The sequence below is a fragment of the Anomalospiza imberbis genome, chromosome 12 (genome assembly GCF_031753505.1).
Source record: "Anomalospiza imberbis isolate Cuckoo-Finch-1a 21T00152 chromosome 12, ASM3175350v1, whole genome shotgun sequence".
NCBI classification, from domain to species: domain Eukaryota; kingdom Metazoa; phylum Chordata; class Aves; order Passeriformes; family Viduidae; genus Anomalospiza; species Anomalospiza imberbis.
Window position 1 is genome coordinate 7,337,441 of NC_089692.1, and position 22,460 is coordinate 7,359,900.

The window sequence follows — 22,460 nt, forward strand, 5'->3', positions numbered from 1 at the left end:
TCCAACACAAACACAAGAGCAACATCCTCCCTACATGCATGGATTCCAAGAACAGATCCACTCATATGCTCCAACACTGGCAGTAACATTACAGTCAAAATCCCAAGCTGCATACTACAAAGATAACCATCATGCTGCCACCTTTCTACCCTTGTCCCACAGCCCAAAGAGAGAGCTCTGGAAGCCTTCAACAAACCTGAGCAGAGGTAAGGCTGGGAGGCCAGAGGGCCACTGCTGGTCAGTCACTCACTGGTGTTTGTAGCAGTAACAACACAAAAACCTTACTGTGGAGGTGATACCGAAGTTTAGCAGGACAGCAAAAGCTACACAAGGAAAGCCTTCTCACAAGAATGGCACTGCCACACTCCAGTGTAAGAGCCTAGCAAAATATCCCATGACCTCTTTTAAAAGTAATCAAGATAGTCTCAGAAATCAGTTACTGGCAACATTTCTTGGGATTTGGGGGTTTTGTGGTGTTTGGGGTTTACAGTTTTGGAGGGTTTTTTTAAGCTAACAATATTATGAAAAATCTGAGCCACAGCATCAAAGTGTGGGAAACCAAAGAATTTCTGTGAACATCTCTGTATGAAGGCAGCAAAGGCAGCACCATGTCTCTGACAAATGCACAAACACTGAAAGATATTCAAAAAAAAACCAAAGTCTTGAACTTATAAATCTGACATAACCTGGAGAAGACAAACTACAGACTTGGTAAATAAAAAGTTCAAGATCCTAAGTTGTACCAGTAATGCTCAATACACACAAGTCCTCTCCAGGCTTTAGAGAGGATACAGCAATCTTACCCAATGCTGAATGCCAGGGGGACCTAAGATCCCTGTGCTAACTGGAGTCCATACATTGGTACAAGGACCAGATGTATGAAGATACACATCTGGATGCAAATGCAAAGGACAAGGCTTTTCTACAGCTTGAGACAAACCATGCAAGTGCACTTCCTTTCTGCAGTAAGAAAGTGCAGGTGCTCACTGAAAATCTGTGTTTCCTTTTAGGGTACAAATTAAAACTTCAGTTTGACCTTAAAGGTCTTTTCCAACACAAAGGATTCTATGATTTCTCCCCCAAATCTGAACTCAGTACAAGCAGTTTTAAGCAGTACCTCCACAGGAGAAACATGCTTTTGAGAGAACAGTCAAGATGCTAGTGGCAAGGTAAGAATTAAGAAGGTAGTTCCATTTTCTACTAGTTCTGTTCTGAAGAAGCATTGTTATGTTCTCTGATCTCTGACCCTGCAAGGTAAAGTATTCCTGACAGATGATGCAGCCTTAGGATCTTCCAAGATTTCAAGAGGTACCTATGAGTGATGTGGCTGTCAAAGCAGGGCACTGCTACCACTTCAGTTCTGAAGCATGAAACTGCTCAATACTAAATGGGCTGTTTCCTGGCTTAATCTGTTTACAAGTTTTAACCAGTCCATAAAGCAGGTTTCATTGGAAGCTGTAAAAGCAGAATCCAGAGAGTAGAAGCTACGGAAATAACATTCTTCACAGCTTTAATTACAGCTGATAGAAAGACATGGAAACAGTGAAGTGGTATCAAAAATTAAACATATTTAAATGATAGAAGAATTATCATCTGCTTTTGCACAACACAAACTTAATTTCGAGTCAAGTTCCACCCCCTTGGTCACTCACCTGTCAATTAAAGCAATAATTATATTTTTCACATTCACATTTTGGTGCAGCTCAGCACAGGCTCTGAGAAATGGGTTCAGGGTTTGGAGGTGAAATTCATCTGGGAAAACCTGAAGTTTTAGATCAATAGTCATCAAGTTATAAACTGAATTTGCCCATTGTTACATAGAAGAAAAATGCAACAGGATAATTCTAAAGCAGATAGCCACACAGTAAATACACTCTGGCCTATGAAGCTGACCATGACTGGGTAAATGCATGAAGCAAGAGATGTAAGACAAATGGGTAACTCAAGGGCCCACCTCTCTATTACAACTCATAACACAGGCACTACTGCTAAGATGCTTACAAGCTACTGCAACAGAAGGGGCACAAAATGGACCCATCTTCACTCAGCCCATGTGGTAAAAAATAAAGGACAAGCCACTGTGTACAAGTCCCAGCGATTAAGTTTCCCAGTCCATGAGGAAGATGTGAAAGCTGCCTGAATCTAAGTGTATAGAAGTGTCCCTGTGTCCCATCACTGCAATTGAACTTATGCAGCTCACCTGTATGATGCACTCCATGAGGTACTCCTGAGCTAAAGCATCTCTACAGTTCACAACTTGCTCCAGTATTCCAGGCAGAACAATCTGGAATAGGGGGGAAAAGGTCTTGCAGTGATTTTACAATTACCTTCTAAGTTTATATTCATACATACATTTAATCCAAGCAGAACAGAATTTCTAACAGTTCTCAGCTGATTGTCTACATAAAGACTTTCTGATAAGAAGTTCCATTTTTCTGCAGTTCCATCTTTCAGAGAAAAAAAAAAAACCTACTGGTCTCAGAAGTCTATCCCTTTCATACATTATACAAGCTTTGATTTCATAAGTCAGTGCTACTGACTTTGCTGGCACATATCCAGGGTCTCAGCAGCACCACTCCAAGCTATTTTCAGCAGCTGTATGGTAGAACTTACAAGGGACAGACTTTTAAATAATACATTTCCTTCACTGTCATTTCACACAGTAACAGTTCTCTTGAATGCTTTGGGAAGCACAGCCTCACAACTTGTGAAATCTATCCCAGAACACTGGATGTGTACACATCCCTTAGACCATCCCATTATTCTGCAAGGAAAATGGGAATCAAGAAGGCTTTCTTGTCACTGTTACAGACAGAATGTTACAGGAGAATGTGAGAATCATGTCCTCAGCCTGGGAACACACTGTATACCAGTATTTACAACTTCTCCTCAGGTGAAGAATTTGAGAAGCACTGGGATTACTGAACTTTTAGCAAAGCTGTAACACTTCCAGCTGCTCATCTGAAGTCCAAACTAGTTTAGTTTGGAAAAAACTGGCAGAAGTCAGAAAGCCATCCCACCTGCTTGTATCTCTCCACATTAACCCCTTCCAGCTGACTGAGGCGAACCAGGTTCGTTCCCACGAGGATCCTCAGCTCCTGCCTCTCTCGCTCCCTTTTCTCTCTGTCCCGACTGTGGCCCTGGTGCTGCATTCGCACCCAGAGCTTGTTCATCTCAGCAAAGTTCAGCAGCACAAAATCCATTGAGTCACTGATGTCTCCAGTGGTTTCTTCACTGCAATTGGTAAGAGGTTAAGAACAGAAAAGCTTGTCAGAGGTATTCATCCTTCCAGCCCCTGGTGAACATACAAGTTTTAATAAGGTGAGAGGGTGACATTTCTGGGTTCATAAGAAGAGTTCATATCCTCACTTGTGAAGAACTTTAGTGCTAGAAGGGAATTCTTAATGGATAAAACAAATGTCATGTCTGTGGAATTCTAGCATACCTACTTCTCTCAAATCTGAAGTCACACATAAAATTTAAATAATCTCTATTAACAGTAATTTTATCAAGTTATAGCCCATCCTTCTTACTCTGCTTGCTCGCCTTCATCTGGTAAGATATTCCTGGTACACTGCAGGAGATAGTTTCTAAGGAAGAGGCCTCTAAGAGGATGCTGCACTCCACGGCACATCTCCACCAGGTCTTTCAAAATATCTTTCCTGGACTGTGGAAATGACTTGACATAGACAACACCTACTGTTATCAGCAGATACCTGCAAAAGGCACAGAATCAAACAATAAATCATAAAGTAACAACATCACACTGAAAGGCGTGATGTTCCTTTTGGCCATTATGGCAGGATTACCAAAGCACAAAAAAAGCAATAAAATTATCACCTGGGTGCCATAATTTGGGATATTTAGTCAGCTTTCAACTCCTATTCTCATCTGCTACAGAGCACAGCAAGTCTGAACTGCCACTAGACCTCATTACAATGCTTGATATACTGAATGTGTAAATGCTCACAAAGTTCTGAATGCTTTCAGACCAGCTCATTTATACTTCCACCATCCCACTAAGCTGGAAAACTATTCTGAAAACATAGATGAGCAACCTATGATAGGGAAGTAGTTTAGCCTCTCTCACACAGTGGTCTAGCAGGATAGAAACTACTGGCTTTGTACTCATTCCCTCAGCACCTCTGCTGAGGTAACAGGTAGCAGGAATATGTGAGATGCAGAAGATTGCTGCTCCAATATATTTGGACTCCCCTTCAGCTTAGAAGAAAAAAACTCCAATACTCAGAACCTACAGATATTCAGTTTAGAGGCCTCAGCCCTCCCTGCCCACTCCTCTGCCCCATGCACAGGACCTCCATGAAAGCACCACAAGTCTCATCAGGGAGAACCAGAGGCTACAAGCAGGCAGGAAGACAACTCTGATGGTTACACACAGAGGTGAGAACACTGTGGTAGCCATCAGCCAAGCTCCAGAAACTGCATGAAGATGCAGCCTGTGTGTCCAGAGCCTCTTCCTGGCATGAACATAAGGTCAGGAATGAAATACTTGAGTACCAAGCAAAACCTAAATCTCAAAACTGACTATGTCAAAGATGTACTGCAGCCCAACAGTCCCATATTTAAATATAAGCCTCACAGGCCTTCAAGTAGCATTTCTGGCAAGCTACCACTTTGCCAAAAAACAAACAATTCAGAAGCACAAAGACTCTAAGAGTGAAGTCACAAACTTTCAGCTTCCTTCTCACACTTCTTATTCTCTAAAAAGGCAGAAGGTTATGAAGCAACTACTCTATGGGAGAAGGTAAGATCTATATCCTCAGGTAACTGAAGCAGTTAATAAATGCATAGTCCATCTCCCTGATCAGAGTGTGGTACTTGGTTATCTCCCACTGACCAGATCTTTACCCAAAAGCCAACTTCATTCCAAGATTGAAGTGCTTTCATCTTGGTCATGTGCAAAATTAACACACTGACAGGACAAAGTGACCTTCTGCATCTGCACTCTTGGCCTAATCTCAGAAGTTTCACAGTAATCCACTCCAGATAGGCAGAAATACTATTGACCATTGTAAACTGATTGAGAAGCCAATCACTGCCTGAACCAGAGCTGGACAACTCCAGTTTTTCCAGTTTAAAAAAGAAAAAGCAAACAAAGCCACACACCAACATCCACACACTTACAGTCTTGGAATGATATTTCCAGCATACTGTACTAGCTCATAAAGGTCTGCCACTTTCCTGCCTTTGGCAAATTCATCTGTCAGGTAGACTTCCAAGTAGTGTAGCTCATCAGAAATTGCCATGTCTTTTCCTCATAGTTAAGGATTGTTAAGTGAGAATGTCTACAACGTATCTTCATAGTAATTTGCTCATTCACACCCAGGAAGAAAAATGCTGAACCAAATACAAATATGCCTAAGCAGGCAGTATTTCTGAACAGTAATCATGATTGAGATAAATGTGCAAAATTAACCTCAAACCTTTAATCAATTTTTAGCATATTAGAAAAGGGAATAAAACTGGGAATAAAAGAATTGTTTTACAGAGCTGATATAATTTTAGAACTAGACTCCTGAAACTTCCCAGAGGAAGATATGAAAGACCTGTTTTATACCAGAGAGAAAAACTGAACTTAAACTGTGAGTAAAGTGTATATTCTCCTACAGTATATACACATAATTGAATACTGAGGAGAAAAGTGCTAATAAGTATCTGATACAAGATACCATTGTACCAAAAAAAGCAGATGAATATCCCATTGCAAATACATTTCAACTATTAGTTTCCTCTTGAAAGGATACAGAGCTCATAATAGCTCTTTGGAGATAACATAGAAGTCCGCAGCTCCCCAAGCATGTTGGAAGCATGTTTCAGAGCATCCATGAGCTTGTTCTTGTCCTTCAGAGGAGGAAAGAGAAATGTCTGTTAGAAATGACACTAGGCAACTGTAGTATTTTTTATCTATTAAAAAAAAATCTCAAGTGGTTTAATATCAAGCTTATACTACACCACCCATGCTAAGTGAGCATTTTGCCTGAGGTGATAAGAATATGCATCTGAAGACAGAGCTACAGTAATAAATTGCAATGCTAATAGTAGAAAAATCTAAAATCATTCTGCTTATGCAGCAATCTCCACCCAACACTCAGATTCTATCTAGCAAGCAAAATAGAACGTGCTCCCCCCCCTCCAAATCTGGTCTGTTTTGCACAGATCTCACAGATCTCCTAGAAACCTCTAGGAGACAGACAATACACACAGCCATCATCACCTTCCCCTCCTTCTCACCCATAAAAAACACCTCACTGAAAGCCACCCCTTACTAGTCTGCATCTAACTTACACTTCTGGTGCATTCAATCACCTGGTATCAAAGGATACAACCACAAACCTCTAATCTACCACTTATACAGACTTGAGCAACCCATCATAAGCAGTAGCAGTAAGTTTTGAGGGAGAACAAAAAGAATTGCTAGTGTGATCCACTCAGTGTATTTATACTGCCACTTAATCACAGAGAGCAGTGAAAAGCACAGCTGCAGCTACTTAAAGATTTCCAAAGCATTCCACTGAGCACTAAACTGGAAGAGGTGTTACACTTCTTGCTACTGTCATTTGGCTGCAAACAAAGTTAGCTTGGCTAACCACATGAAAACATATGGAAATATTTAAGTTTTCATTGCAACTTTAAGCAGTTTCTTCAAATAAAATCTGAGGCTTCTCAAACCCGAGAAAGCTACGCGTGATTACATAATCTGCCTGAATTGGCTACAATTCCCACACAAAAAATCTCAGCACAACACTAGCCTGTGGTGTTTTCCAGACACAAAAGAATTCACATGTCTGTCTACAGTTAATCAGTATAAAATTGATCCTATGCAGCAGGTAATTCATCAGCAGCCTCTCAGTCTGACTGTCACACCAAGAAAATGCTACACAAAAAAAAACAACAAAATGCTGGACATAAACAATGATCTCGTAATAAAGTTCATCTTAGGTTTATTTAAATGCAAGCATATAAATTATAAAGGTACATCTTTAACTTATCTTGTCAAATACTGGAGCAAAATCAGGAAGACACATTCAAAGAAATACCTATGGCTCACTCTCAATGAGCAGTTGCCTCATTTATTGGCAGTCTCTGGCACAAAGATACATAAAGGGTTAATTTTCCTCGCAGCACTAGGGATTGGTATTGATTCACTGTTTTATTCCTAGCAGACAAGAAGTTTAATTGCCCTTTAAAAAAGTCACATTCTTACCAAGCATCTCTTCATCTGGAACGACTGCACCTTCACAGCCTGAATGGCTTCATCCAGGAGTTTTTCCTGCTCATCCTGAGGAGATTGCTGTGTTGTTGGCTGGAGGAAAAAAGAAACCAAATAAAACAGAATTCAATGAAGCTGCTTATGACTTGACTAAAAGTGGATTCCCACACTTTAGAATGCACTGCAAGTGACATTGCAGTATGACCACTCAATGGTTGTCAGAAATTGTTGCGTGACATGTAACAGAGAAAGATCAAGTGCCCTGCAAAAACCTGAAGGGAGGTTACAGGCAGCCTGCAAGCACCACTGTTTCTTGGACAGCAAAGCCACAGGGGCAGAGCAGGGCCAACTTTTCCTTTCCAACATTTAGAGGTCAAGAACCCAGTGCAAGTATCTGGGAAGAAAAGCTCCAAGAGAACGCAGAGACACAACTGTGCTGAGAGGAAGCACTGTTGTTACTTCTGCCCACAGGGCTTCAAAGCAGTGCCCAGACCACACACTGCGACTGCACAGATGCTTTCTGTGCTCACAAGTCACAAGTTCTCAACTGCTATCTGAGCCATGCCATTCCATTCAGGACAAGTTCCTGATAAGCAAAGGATGAAGTACAGTTAGTGCATTCCAGAAGGTAGAAGCTACTTGCAGATTGGAAGAAAGCTGAAGAGAAACAACTACTCTTCATGTGTCCTTGTCCCAGTCACATTGTCAGACTGACACCCTTGTTTTCCCTCAGAGAGGCACATTCTATGCCTTCAACTGAAACTTTCCCTACCTTTTGACTTTCCAAGGTTCATACTGCATTTTCTTGAAATATTAAATAAATCCATTGCTTACATCCTTATATTTCTCCTCAATCCAGTTATAACAGGCCTTCTCCTACTGCAGCTGCTACCCTCCCTCTACCAGAATAATGAGATCGATTTCTACAAGCATCTTTAAGATATTTGCTAAGATGTCCAAACTTAGATCAGAACCCCTCCTGCTGTCCCCACCTGCACCCAGTCTCCCTCCTAAGGCTTTACAAGGAAACACTGCCATCCACCTCTTGTTCAGGATCAGCCTTCAACACCTCATTAGAGCATCTCCACTTCTCTCAGTTTTGCAGTTTTGTTTCCAGATGGCCTCTCTGAAATACTGCTGGAGACAAAAGCACTGATGTGGTATTTCAGCTACATCTTCTTTAGTCATGACAAATACCAAGCACAGTCATTTGCACAGCAGGTTCTCTGAGCCTTCACCTTCAGTAAATCCTCAGCTATTTATATTTCTTCCCTTCACCCACTGTGCTCAGAAGGTCCCCGATCTCCTTTTAACTGCATTTCAGAAACAAGCAGGAAGGGCCATGAATTACATCACCCTAATGTTTTTAAAAACTCTGTCTTCAGTACTAACTCCCACATGCCCCATGTGAGGAGTCCCCAGAAGTATCTGTTGAGGACTGAGATTAAAAATGAGGCCTTAATTAAAGCAGGGAAGTTTAATACCAATTTAATGGTGATAGAGCATTTCATATCCCTGTTAACTCCCATATTTAACTGGGTTCTTGTTCTGCAGTTGAAATCTTCCCACTGTCCTTTTCCACATAGAGAAACCAGAGAGTGCTCTGCAATAGCGCTCCTGCCTTGATCATGTCCTAAGAAATTCTGCTCTGGAAGCTCCTCAATCACCCAGCTGGACAAAACCAAGGCTGATCTGATCCAACACTGGTGACACACCTGCTTCAAGGAGGTTGTATGAGAAAATGGTTCCTTCCAACCAACACTTCTGTGAATCTGTGTGCCTCTGTAATATTCCAACTATGCACAATAACTAATTAAGAAGTGTATTTAGTCAGCAGAAAAAGCCATCTCTGCTAATTAGAGTGACTCCACCTCTTACAAAGCTTTCTCTATATATAATTAATCAATGTGCAGGTCTTCCAAAAATGATTAAAGCATACGGAAAAAGCAGCAACTGTGGTTAGATGAACCCATTTCCCAGCTATTTCAATAGCTACAAACCCTTAGACAACCTCAAACTGTGAAACAAGTATGTTCTGCCAACAGAAGTTTGCTGTAATTGCTAAGCTTTAATTATTCAATGGCAGATCAGACTTTTAAGGAACATAAAATGACAGTGCAGGGACTAGTGTGCAGTAATCAATATCAGAACATCACACAACAGACTTGCTGAATTATGTCTATGCCAGAACATTGGTTACACTCTACAGTCCTCTGAATCCATACCAGTGCTTTAGAGAAAATAAATCACTACTAAGCTGAATGCCATATGCTCTGACCACATCAAATCTCTATTAAAGCACAGCTAGGAACAATAGAGCAATGCTAACATTGACCACAAGTTCCTAAGCCCCCTTGTCCTAATGGGCATTAAGTTTACACAGCCACCAGCCCTGCTCTTCCATCCCCAGCTGTTCACAGGGCCAGACAGTGCTGGGAGAGCAGTATAGGCTGTAAACCATCAAAAAAGCTGTAAGACAAGCCCAGCTGATTAACAGACTACCATTCACCCGGTTAAGCCTAGAGCCACATAAAACACTACAAGCAGGGCTGTGAAAAGAAGCCTTTTGAACAGCAACACCAAGCCAAAGCATTACTGGAACATACACATATTTGCTACAACCCCAAGAAGTATTTGGCTGAGTCCATGTGCATTGGTTTCCTTACTTTGAGTGTGCAAACATTTTGGTTGCAGAATCATGGCTACAAGTTCTGAACTATCCTTTTCATGATACCAGCTATGAGCCCAGCAGATACATTTGTATCTTGGAGAATTTTAGCCACTGTAGTTTAGCAGCAGCTGGGGAAAAATTCAGAGTTCCATTCATTTATAGTCAGCTTTACACCAAACTCTGTCTGCATTAACAGAAGACAGAGAATACTTCCACTTCTGCTCTAAATTTGAACTGCCAGGTCCCACACTGTATTCGACACTGGGACTAAGTACTGAATTCATCAACAGAAGCATTTTCATATTAACACAAGATATTACTTTATTTCTTCAGTATCTCTCCAAGATAAGGAGACTTAAGAAAGAGGAAAATTCAATTTGTATGTGTGCTGATTTGAAGACTGAGAAGGTGATCAGACTAAATTACTACAAGGGCACTATACTTGGTGTCTGAAGAAAAGACAACTGTAGCGTTTTCGAGCGGCAGAGGAAGCACAATAACCTCCACTGCTGTCAAAAGCCTACCGCAGGAGCAGTTGTGTCACTTGAGGGGTTGCTCGTAGCAGCTTTATTTCTGTAGGAATACAAAACATCTGAGCAGCAGCACTAGTGTACAAGTCCCAACTCTTACTTTTCCAAGCCTGAATATGTATCAGCTTACCCTTTTCTTCCAACTTCAGAAGGCAAGCTACTTTCAGCTCCAGAACTGCAGGGGCTCCCAAAAATAACCTGGTTATCATCAAGTGATACACAAGATCACATCAAGACACACATATCCTACTAACACATGCCTGAAGTTTGAGGATGTGGTGATAAAAGGCAAAAGAAGGAAAGAGAACATATAGCAAAAGCCTACCAGTGACATCCAACAGGGCACACACAGAATCAGAACATAGTTCTGCCAGATTCCATGTTGAATAAAGCTGTTTATGTTCTGTACCTTAAATTACCAACCTAATAACATGAGACTGTATTTTCAAGTGTTATTTTATCAAAAAAAGCAACTCTAGAGTCCTAGGTCCATCTACAAAAACAATCCTGAACATCAGCTTTTGAAGTGGAAGACACTTTGACCCTGGGCAAAAGCAGCAGTACAGAATATCATGCCTTGTCAACTACACATACAATAAGGTACAAACCCTGCCTGAGCACAAGAGAGGCAATTTATAGCTTCCATTATGCAGCTATTTACACTTTAGAAACGTCTGGGCTATACCCACACTAGATAAACTGCCAATGTTGTAGAAAAAAGGACAGTTGATGGGAAGAGTTTTGCTTTACCCATTTTTTTCCTCTGAAGCAACAAGGAAGCAATGAGCAGTAGAAAAGGGACAGAGAACAGCCTCCCCCAGGTGTACCAGCAGATTCTGCACAAGAGAAAAAAGCCTTTTGCTAGCTTTGAACACAGGGCTAACAGGGTAACATAAGTTACCACACACAAGCTATGGAAGTCAAAACTCACAACAGATGAATTATGGAGAGGGGCTGAGGAAAGCCAGCTTTTAGTGTAGGTTTTTTTTGGTGTACTTTTTGTTCCTGTTTCTTTGGCTTTTTTTTTTTTTTAATAAAGGCTAGTAAACTAAACTGTAAGTTGCCTGGGAAAACAATTTTTTAAACCCAAAACAGCTTGAAGCCAGCTGACCACAGTAGTTATACAAGTTATCCTGCAGATAACTATTAAGGAATTGTATTACTGCAGCAGCAAACATTATTCTGGATCATGACTATCTTTATAATAGCAATTCCTCCTGAACATGCAAACCAAACATTGCACTTATTGTGTAAGATTTACTCATTTTCTAACATCAGCTCCATGAGATTCATTTTTAGTTCCGTATTTGACACTAAGATGCACTCCAGAGAGGGCCCAAAATAATAACCAATGTGCTGACTTATTTCACTTAAAAATTCTGGAGTACTCAAGAATGACACAGTACTGAAATAGAGCAGAGTTCCAGGGAGCTTGTCAAGTCTAAAAGCTCATGTTCTGACACACAGGTGCCTCAAGCTGCATGCAGAGTATAAATAATATTGAGTAAAAGGTTGTGCTTCCATTCCATTCTAAAGTGCATTCTCATCTAATCTCCAGAAGTCCTTTTCTTTAGTTAACTGATGTGCTTACAGCCTGTTCCACATGGCACCTCCTTCTGTTTGCTCACCTGCCTCTACTGAACACCACAAGTGACTTTTACCCAAGGCGGCTCTCCTGCCTCCTCCCATTGTTACTCACACTACCTGCCAACACATCACTGCTGAGACACTTCAAATGAGGCTGCCCAAGAGAGAGGAGGGCTGAGCTACAGCAGCAGATCAAGGCACTGCCAGCCTACAGCTGAAGCCTGAACCACAGTGCTCTGCTGGTTAACATATTGAGGGAACTACCCAAAAAAAACCCTCAAAAAACAAAACCCGAAGCATAAGCATTTTATATCACACAGGAAGCATGTCTCTGCAACACTGTAGGCTCCAGAACTTCTATTATATCTCACAGTACAGGAGCTCAGAGATAAATCAGAGAGATGAAAGCATTTTTCACGTGTTGAAACTGGTACTTACTGCTACAGGAAGCCACAAGACACTATTAAGTATTAAACAGATGGACTTTTTATTCAGGCTATGATCAAAAGCAGCCAGAGCCCTCTTAAAACAAGTCATGTTAAAGGTACTTAAGCATTCAGCTTCAAGGTTTAAACCTAGCTCAGCCACAGGAAATCAAAGGGGAGCCTAATTTGGTAGAGGGAATTATCCCATGTTCAACATCTGTAACTTTATTTTTTTCTGAATCACCTGACAACAGCTATTCTTAGAAGGAAGCCATGAGACCAGACAAGTGTCTGGCCAGTTCCCATGGAAATGACAGGCAAAGAAAAGTAGTTTCATTGCTGAATAATTGACTATCACAAAATATTTGTGTGGGGGACAGAGACTGGTGGCTATATAGATTTAGCATTTCTCATTCACCCAATTCAGTATTTAAGATTCCCCTTTCAAATAACAGTACAGGTTTTGCCCAGCCTCAAAGATACAGAGATCAACATACATATAACTTAAAAAAAAAAAAGTCTGTTCTAAGAGCCTAAGAATTGAGCAATCCCCTGTTTATAAAGCATTCGGTTATTTTCTGCCCCACTATCTATATACTGTTAGTACTGTCCACATGCCACACTTAGGCTAATTACACAGTGTGGTGGTTACAGCAAGTGCTGCTTAAATTTTTATTGAATATTACACACCACTGAAGGTACATTAAAGATATTTGGGTTTTACCAGGACACTTGACTGTCCCCTTATTTTCATTGAGGACTGAAAAGCATTTCTCAGTATTCATTATTTCCATGTGGAAATTTCAGGTTTCACAGAATGAATGAGGTTGGAAAGATCAAACACCACCTTGTCAGCCACACCACGGTACTGAGTGCCATGTCCAGTATCCAGTCCTTCCTTAAAGACCTCCAGGGACCGCGGCCCCACTGCCTCCGGGAGCAGTCCATTCCAATGTCTAGTCAGCTGTTTTGTGAAGAACTTCCTCCAAATGTCCGACTTGAACCTCCCCCGGCACATCTTAAGACTATGCCCTCCTGTCTATGGCTAACTGCCTGGGAGAAGAGGCTGACCCTCACCTCGCTGCCTCCCTGCCTAACAAACACCATCATCTGCGGCATGGAGCGCTAAGGAGCTGCGCCCACCAATGCACAACCACCTCTTCTGCCGGAAAAGAAAGGAAGTTTACTCGGGAAGCCTACGACAGCAGTCTTGCAGGGTCGGGAGGGACTGGAGCACGGGCTGCAAGGCGGACAACCCCGGCACACGTGCACAGAACCGGCAACGACACGAGCCCGGGTTGAACACAGGGGCAGCACGGCCAAGGAGAGCGAAATTGACCGCTGCTACGGCCGCGATTCCCCGCTAAAAACACCGCCTTCCCCTGCGTCCCGAGGAGCAAATGGGCAGAACCCAGCGAGGCGGTGACCCGGCGCAGGCCGCGGGCAGCGTTACCGCAGACACAACGGGCCCGGCCCGCACCTCAGCCCCGCCCGGGCCGGACCGTGCGGCCTCCGCGCCCGCTGCAGCCCCGCGCCCGGCCGGGCCCGCCGCGCCGCCGGCCCAGCGCGGCCGTTCAGGGCGCTGCCCCGGGCCCGGGCGGGGCCCGTCCCTCGGCCGCCGGGCCCCTCCGTCCCGCCGCAGCCCCGCCCGCGGCAGGGGCTCCCCGCGGCCGCTGCCCCTCACCATGGTCGCGCCGCCGCCGCCCCCGCCAGCGCCGCCCCGTCATGTGACTGCGCCGCGCGCGCCGCCCCGCCCCGCCCCGCCGCCGCGCGCCGCCCATTGGCCCGCTCCGAGGAAGCGCCGCGCTGCGCGCCCATTGGCGGAGCGGGCGGTGATCGGCGGCGCGGGCGGCCAATGGGCGGCGTGCGCGCCAGGCGCGGCGGGCGATGGAGCGCGGGGCCGTGCGGGCCATGGCGGCGCGGCTGGGCCTGGCCGAGCCCGCCCTGCTCAGGTAGCGCCGGGCGCTCCGCGCCGCCGAGCCCGCAGCCGCCTCCGCGCTGCTCCCGCCCGGCTCAGCGGCTCCGGCCGGGCGGGCCCGACCCCGCAGCAGCGCCCGCCTTGGGTCTGGTGGCTGTGCTGAAGTCGCAGAGCCGCGGGCTCAGTGAAGCACCGGCGGCCCTGCGGTGCAAAGCTGCTGCCGCTGCCGCCGCCGCTGCACAGCATCACAGAATGCTGTGCTGCAGCCCGACGGCGGAACCTTGGGTCGAGTCCTGAGGGACATTCTGCCCTGTAGCTGTGGCTTTGACGAGGGCTTTGTGTTCTGGGTGTTTTGCAGAAAAGCTGAGGAGTATCTGCGGCTGTCCCAGGTGAAGTGCACGGGGTTGATGGCTCAAATGACGGCGACAAGCAGTGCTGTGATGTGCCTGGACCTGGCGGCGAGTTTCATGAAACAACCAGTTGACAGAGTAAGAGCGTGTGACCCGGCTGGCCGGTGCAGTCTGCCTGGCTCCACAAAACCACTGTTCTCTAGTGTGTGTTGGGAGCAGGAATGGGAAATAATAACTAACTTTCCCCTAAATCCTGCAGTTTGCTGTGTTAGACCTTTCACTGTTCAGTTTGAAACAGTGAAAATTGAGATCACCATCATAGTTCCTTCACAAAATGAGCTTGCTTTGGTATAATGTCAACTTAATTTCAACTCTTGGAGTAGCAAATAGATAACCAACAAGGATGTTAAATGTAAGATCTGTCACTTTTATTGTGGCAAGAAAGCAGCTGCTCTAAGAAATCTCTCACTGTAGGGGTACCTGTAAATCTGCCAGGTGAATAGCACTGAGCTATTCAAAGTAATAGTCAAAATAATGCCTGGTACAACCTATTTGTGATTGTCCATTTACAGCAGAGGAGAATTTAATTAGACCTGACTCCATTAAGGTGTTGCTCGTGTGTTCAACCCAGACTTTGGTAATTTTGTCACTAATTACCTTGTAGTAATGAAGGGGCCATGTCATGTGTGGAAATGTCAAACCTCACCTCCAGTGAAACGGCCTAAAAATGTCACTGCATTAAAAGATGTGGCATTCCTAGGTGGGTAATCTTTCTGTGTGCAGTCAAAACATACATTATTCACTGCACAAAACTGTTAATAACTGAACTTAATGGTTGTGTTGGTTGCCTGATTAAGATGTCAGAAAGGACCCTTGCTAATTCTTGGGTCTTGTCTTTGTCTTCTTGACAGAGCTATTGTGTTAAACTCTCTGGTTTGAACAAGACCACCTACCAGAGCTCCATGAAGTCTTTGGAGTGTTTGCTAGGGGTGAACCAAAGGCTGGGGATGCGAGATTTGGCTGTGCAGTTCTGCTGCTCAGAGGCAGTGAACATGGCTTCAGAGATCCTGCAGAGGTGAGGAGGCTCTTGTGGGCACACTGGGAACCACAAGTAAGGTTCTTAGCTCCTAAGGTGTGTAAAGAGCTTGATGTTTGGAAGGGCCAGATATCTTCCATTGATTGGAGCACGGAGGTGAGTTCTTAGCACTGAGAATCCAGCCATGAGCTGGGCCACTTTTTAGAATACCTGTTAGAAAGATTTAGTCTGTGAATCTCAGCAACTTATTGTCCAACTAGGAATTTTTCAGCTGGGAATAGTATAAAAAATATAGGACTCTTAATCCCTGTATTTGTCCATAGCATCACACTGTCGTCCATTTAACTGCTGACCATGGCACAGTTCAGAAGTAATGCTCAGTAGAGATAAATCCTCCCTTTTGGGGATACAGATCTCCTAAAATGCACATCACTCTACCTGTAAAACCAATAGGTAGAACTCTTCAGTGGAGATTCAGCAGAGTTAACTAAAATGTTCCATTCTGTATGAGCTGCTTTAAGCAGAGCAGTCCCTGAAGAGCTCCGCTCTGCAGTGCTGTCATCCTGATAGCACAGGTTTAATGCTGTAAGGTCAGTGCACAAAGGCTGTGCCTGCTTGGTGGCACTTAATACAAACTGGAAAAAATAGCCTGGGGCAGGTGGACAATAAAAAATGACATTTTTCAGTGCTGCACATCCACTTTGTCATTTTCCATTTATAAACCTTCCTCTCTGTAACATACATATTCCAGGAAGCAAAGAAACTGTAATGCTGCCTTGTATTGTAGGATGCATGGAAAGCATCTCACTGTAAATTTTAAGATGTTAGGGAGAGCTAAAAGTGCTGTGTTGATCAGGAGCACAAGAAGTAGATTTTACTGACATGCCTTGATCCAGATTCCCAGTTTAAAATACCACTAATTCCAGAAGAGGAGGTCATCCCAACCCCCTTCTTTCCCTCATGTGTTTTGCTTCTCTCAGCCAGTGGCAGCTGGTTCTGCTTGACTGGGTTGCAGAGGCCCAGGTAGTCCAACAGACCTGTTCAAGGTCTGAGTGACAGATGGATTTGAGAGCTTCATGTGAGGCAAATGCCCAAGTGTCACTTGCTGTTCCCCAGGTATGAGTGCAGCCTCTCGGAAGCACAGCGAGTGGACCTGGATTTCTCCAAACCCCTGTTTCTAACAGCTGCTCTGTGCACTGCATGCAGGTGAGTGCAGCCTGGGAGACCTTCTGCAGGCTGAAATGAAATGCCTGCCGAGACACCAGCCAGTGCCAGCAGCTCATTCATTCACGGTGGTGCTTAGCATATCCTGCTGCCCTGCTTCTGCAGAGGGAGACAGCTGGAGCAAACCAGGCCTTTCCTCATAGTGAAGTCTTCAATGTGCACTGCACAAAGGAAAAACTTACGTGGCTTTTGGTGAAATGCTGCTCAAGGTACAAGAAGGGCTTCTGAGCACCAAGAAGCAGCCATTCTGAAGAAGGGAAAACCCCAAGAGCTACACCATCACATCCTGAGGGTGCTGTAGCATCTGGGACTTGGCTCTGATAGCTGTAGGCCCATGTCAGCTAAGAGGTGTGTGACTCAGCCAGCACTTGGGAAGAATTTGCTTGTATGCAAAGATTACACCTTGTGACAGTCTTATTCAGCAGTACAGGTGCTGTGTAGTTGCACAGCTCCTGACAAGGGCTTTCTTGACACAGAGTCACATTTAGCTTTTTGTTGTAGTGGCATTTTATCCTGGTTTCTCTGAAAATCTGAAAAGTTACCTTTTCCTAAAGCAATTCCTTATGTAAGTTCAACTCGTCCTGAGTTTCAATTGAGCTGTGTTGACTGAATAGTGTAGGGGTCTGTTTTTTAATCAGATTTGTTTCTGAGTGAGACAAGGATAGGTGGGACAAAAAGTCAGGCCTGCCTTCCTCATTCTCACAGGCAGTAATTTATCACCTCACCTAAGTGATAGTTGCTGGAGTGTTGCTTTGTACAGAGATAACTTTCTCTTGTAGGTGTTTGAAGCTAAAAGTGGACAAAACTAAAATGGTGGCTACATCTGGAGTGAAAAAAGCAATATTTGACCGGCTGTGCAATCAGCTGGAGAAGATAAGCCAGCAACTCAGCAGTAAGTTCTTGGCTTTGTCCCTGCAAGACAGCACATCCATCCCATGGCCTCACAGTGCCCCATCCTGTTCCACTGGTGATTTTAGTCTGATCACTTTCAGCTGTCCCCTTCCAGCCAAATCTTCCCATCCATTCCATTCTAACACGTTTCCTGCAGCCCAGTTCCACTCCCAGTCCTTGCTTCTGGAGAAGTTGCAGTAGTTTAGCAAGAACAAACATAGGGAAAAAGTGGCAAGGACAAGAATTATATTTTCCTCTCTTCTCAAATGTTCACTGCTCTTTACAGCCTCTGCTGCTGCAATTTATTCCTCGCTTCTCCAAACTACCTGACCTATCTTGGATTCCTCCCTCTTGCCTGGTTTCTGCATCCTGTTAACATGGCAACCTGGCACACAAATTACCACAAACATCTTCTCAGGCTGACTCACTCCTGTGCTTTCCTTTCCCGCACTGCAAGATTAACAAGTTTAAGCCTTGCTGTTCTGGTACCAACTCAGCCATTCCTTTGCACCACCCCTTCTCATACCTTGGGCAGATGTCAGGAATATTTCTTGCCCATTGTTGAGCCTGCAGCTCTCTCTGCTCCCGTTAGTGAGGGAGAAAGCCTGAAATACAATATGTGCCCTAATGTCCTTGTATTTCTTTCTTCTGCCTCCTCTTTCTCCTTCTTTTCCCAGGCTTTCAGTTTTTACTTTCCCACTGAAAGTTATCCTCTCTCACTGTCTCTTCATACCCTGATGTTTTCTGCAACATGCTGACTCAATCTACCCCAAAAACTGCTACTTTCTCCTAGGCATGTGCCCTATAAAAACCCAAACATTACCCCAGCACTAAAGCAACTAAAGACAAGTGGGAATTTCCTGAAGAATTCAGGGAAGAGTGTGCATCTGTATACCTGCACAGCCCCCTGCCTGTTGTGGGTATCTAGTGGGAATGGAATAGAAGTGAAAGAAATAATTGATAATCCTGCCTGAGTGACCTAGAAGGGTAGCAGTGTGGTTTGGGGCAATCAACATGGTGGATCATTGTGGTTACCAATGCAGCAGCAGTTTGCTGCTAATTAAAGCAGCCAGTCAGTCCATGCCATACTTGAAGTGCTGGTGCCTCTTGTAGAGCTTGAGCATCGGTCTGGACCAGGGAACTGCTCTGACTGGACAACAGTACTTGTGGAAGGTGGCACTGCTGTCAAAGATTCACATTTAAGCCATCCTTGGAGCCCCAAATACCATTCAAAAGCAAAGCAACTTACTTGTTTTTTTTTAGAAGATGTTCCACTGGCTGCAGAGACACCTGACAGCTTGCAGAGCACCCTGGAGCAGTGTGAGCAGGAAGATGGTAAGTTGTGTTTAGCTGTGAGAGAAAATCACCTCACTGGAGTAGTTCTGAGCTTTCTTGCTGCTCAGTGTTTGAGTTGTGTGATGGGCCATGATGCTCCAGCACACAGCAGCTCTCAATCCTGCAAACCTTTGTGGAAGCACACAGAGCCTGGCAGCAGGCCAGAGGAGCTCATACTGAGTAGTCCCAGTAGAATGAAGGCCAGTGCTCTGCTCGGACACAGAGGTGCAGAGGTGACTGTCCCAGCAGGTGAGGGCAGCAGTACCCACAGGATCAGACAGCACACGGACAGCCCCCTCCTGCTGTCTGATTTGCTCACTGCCTGTTAGCCCCGGCAGCACGCTGCCCATGATGGCCTCTCATGGGCTTTCTTGTTTCCTCACAGGCTCTGAAGAGGATGAGGAACTGCCATGTAAACAGCCAAAGACTGAAACAGATCAGGATTATGAAGAATGGAAAAAGAAAATCCTGGAAAATGCTGCTAAAGCACGAGAGACAAGGAGTACTGACTCTGTAATGCCAGCCAGTAATGTAACTGCTGCTTGCTCTTAATTTTAACTCTCCCTCTGCTTTAACAGGAGATCCAGTAGCATGTGAATGATGGCTGCCTGGCAGATTTTATTTAGGTTTTAAGTATTTAAGAATGTTATTTTTAATAAATGACACCACAGAGTGATGGGATTTTACAGGAACTGTGTGTGGCTGCTCACCAGGCTTTGGCATTAGGGGTAGAATAGCTTCATTCTCTTGCTGCAAGAAGCAGGTAACATTCTAATGCTACTTTAAGTGTAAATAAGTTATAAGTTACAGGCCCTTGGGCCCCTGCCTAGAAGCAGTCAGTGAAATAAGAGGAAGGGGACTAAGAGTGCCTTGTTAAACTGCAAAGCCAGCAGAGAAATAAAGCCTTATTTTTTTTTTGTTTTTGTTTTTTGGGCTTTTTTAATAAATATTGTTCAGTCAATGAATCTGACTTATTTTCATGTGTAGAGGAATGAAATCTCCTGTGCTTCTGTAAGGGGTCCCAAATATTCCAAGAAACAGTAAGTACTGGAAAGAAAAGCTTTGTATTATGACATCTTCTTGGCACGAGTACTTGGAATGCAAAATAAGAAACATGGAAGAGATGCCTGTGCCTTAAGAATTAAGATATCCAGAGGAAAAGGATGTTGACTGGGCAACAGATTTTTTGTGTCTCACAGTCATAAGCTTAGAGAAGAAGTCTTTGTTCCATTTGTTCCATTTCTCTTGCATGTTTTCTGCCTGGCCTGTATCTCTGGACCCACCCAAAAATACTTTCAGGCAGCAGGGCTTAAACCAATGTTGATGAATATTCTCGTTCCACTTTCATGAAATTTATTAGTATTAATTCAGAAATATACAGACCAATGAATAGAATGACATTCAGCATGCAGAAACACTGTGGAAAGAAAACATGAACAAAAGTGGGCCTTCATAGAAGGTGATAAATTATCAAGATTCTTCTCTGTCCCAATTCTGGAAATGCTGCAGAAGTCAGGACTAGGCAAAGTGAGAAGCACTTGAGTGGAAAAGATGGCTAGACCAGAGTAAGGCAGTCTTACAAACCTCATCATTAGCAACCAACACTTCTGCAAATTCAAGGGGGTGTGAAAGTCCCTAAAGTTCAAAGGAACTTTACAGGTGCCTTTGCTGGAAAGCTACTTTTAGTAACACTAATTTCCATTTTTCCTAAGAGCCCATCCAGTTCACACTGAGTTTTGCAGAATTCAGAAGAGGAAATCACAGGTTTAATAAATAGTGTTGCACTTTTATCTGAGAGATTGTAAGTGGCTCCCACTTTATGCATAAGAAAAGAGTTTAAAATCCAAAATAAGTTAATATTGTGAAGAAAAGGTTTAATGTTCAAGAGCTAAGTGAGGGGGGAGAAAAGGGCTTCAAGCTCCTAACTGGACTAAAGGCAGAGTCTGGCAACACACTGTTTCCCTGTCACTGAACCCATTAGAAATGAAACCTGTTTTGCATGTCACACCATACCAGCTTCTCATACTGCATTAAAATTTCCAGAGAGGAGAAACAAATCCTGAAACTAAAACTTAGCAACTTAAGTGCCGCAGTCATGGACAATTAAATGCACTTACAAGTTTTAAAACATAAGATCCCTGGAACTCTCCTCCTTTCTCTACAATATGAGATCTTTTTGTATAGACCCAACAGTCATTAGGTGATTTGTATGCATGGCAGTTTCACACATCTCCTTCCAGAAGTTCAATCAGTTCAGCTCAATTCAGCTTGCCCTAAGAAACAGCAGCAATGGATTGACTTAAGTTATTTCAAACCAGGGTTCCTCATAGTTCCTAACCATGCAGTGACTATTTTTTAAAGGAGAGAGTAGAATAATTAAAAAACAACAAACCAAAACCACCCAAGCTGGAGTTGCACTGAAGCATCTTCATGTTGTGGGGAAATTATCTTTTGGAAAGAAATACAGACTTTGTTTTCTTCTGTATCTTTTGTTTTAAGTAACAAACACCTGAGGGACAATTTGTGCCACTGTGTGACAGTTCTCTAAAGCTGGTAACTCAGAAACATCAGTCAGGAAGAAAGTCAGGATGAGATCCCGTGCTTGGTGTGAGAGTGCAGAAAACTGCCAGGGGTTTTCTGCTATGAACACACCATCAATACTCTGCAGAATCAAAGCCTTCAGCAAGAAGTCAGCCCCAGTGACAGCCATGTTTTTCCACCACTGTATAGAACAACTAAAAACTTAAAAACAAACAAAGCAGCTTCTGCTTATAGAAATCTTGTGTTTCTTCCTTAAGGCTCTTCTGCAACCACAGCACTAACACACAAAATAATTGAGGAAGACAGTCCCAAAACCTTATGTTATAAAACAGGGATAGAAATGTTTGGAGACACCGAATCCTTCTTCCATGGCCTCATGTCCATCTCCAGGAGTAGTGGAGGTTTCACACAAGCTCATGCAAGCTTGACAGACATACTCTGAAATCTCTTCAGCCTGTTAGCAGCAGCCACCACATAAAAGTGTTTCTGTGAACAGAACAGAACAGTCCAAGCATGAGTGCAACCAAGGCAAAGGAACTTTTCTGCAGTTGACAGGGATTTCTCTTCCTGGTAAACCCATTTCCCTCTAGTGACCCCCAGCTTGTGTGGGCAGTGGTTCCTGCACAGCACTGTGAGGTTCTTCAGTGTAATTAAGAATTGAACAGTGATAGGTCTTTAGATTTTGTTATCTTTTAAATGCAGAAGTTTGCCCCAAGCACTG

General features: G+C 43.8%; 3 protein-coding genes across 18 annotated transcripts in view; 1 reads left to right on the forward strand and 2 right to left on the reverse strand.

Annotated features, from left to right (window-relative positions):
* VPS35 (VPS35 retromer complex component) overlaps positions 1-14,188 on the reverse strand; it is a 24,435-nt gene extending 10,247 nt beyond the window's left edge. The window contains exons 1-8 of the mRNA XM_068202641.1: positions 14,129-14,188; positions 7,226-7,324; positions 5,766-5,862; positions 5,146-5,269; positions 3,534-3,716; positions 3,021-3,234; positions 2,201-2,284; positions 1,653-1,762 (exon numbers count right to left, since the gene is read on the reverse strand). Of these exons, the coding sequence (XP_068058742.1) occupies positions 1,653-1,762; positions 2,201-2,284; positions 3,021-3,234; positions 3,534-3,716; positions 5,146-5,269; positions 5,766-5,862; positions 7,226-7,324; positions 14,129-14,131 (914 nt within the window). The 5' untranslated portion in view covers positions 14,132-14,188. The remainder of the gene's footprint in view (positions 1-1,652; positions 1,763-2,200; positions 2,285-3,020; positions 3,235-3,533; positions 3,717-5,145; positions 5,270-5,765; positions 5,863-7,225; positions 7,325-14,128) is intronic.
* Positions 14,189-14,265: 77 nt separating this feature from the next.
* Positions 14,266-21,948, forward strand: ORC6 (origin recognition complex subunit 6). 2 transcript variants are annotated; one of them, XM_068202647.1, is made up of 7 exons: positions 14,266-14,396; positions 14,721-14,850; positions 15,624-15,787; positions 16,865-16,954; positions 17,752-17,864; positions 19,127-19,198; positions 19,584-21,948. In XM_068202647.1, exons 1-7 carry the CDS (start codon positions 14,332-14,334, stop codon positions 19,748-19,750), a joined length of 801 nt encoding a protein of 266 aa, XP_068058748.1. In that variant the 5' UTR covers positions 14,266-14,331; the 3' UTR covers positions 19,751-21,948. The 2 variants fall into 2 exon arrangements, with proteins under 2 accessions (XP_068058748.1, XP_068058749.1); XM_068202648.1 differs by lacking the exon at positions 16,865-16,954.
* MYLK3 (myosin light chain kinase 3) overlaps positions 20,535-22,460 on the reverse strand; it is a 42,995-nt gene continuing 41,069 nt past the window's right edge. For all 15 annotated transcript variants that reach the window (XM_068202632.1, XM_068202640.1, XM_068202634.1 and 12 more), the window contains one exon: positions 20,535-22,225. In XM_068202632.1, the coding sequence (XP_068058733.1) occupies positions 22,154-22,225 (72 nt within the window). In that variant the 3' untranslated portion in view covers positions 20,535-22,153. The remainder of the gene's footprint in view (positions 22,226-22,460) is intronic.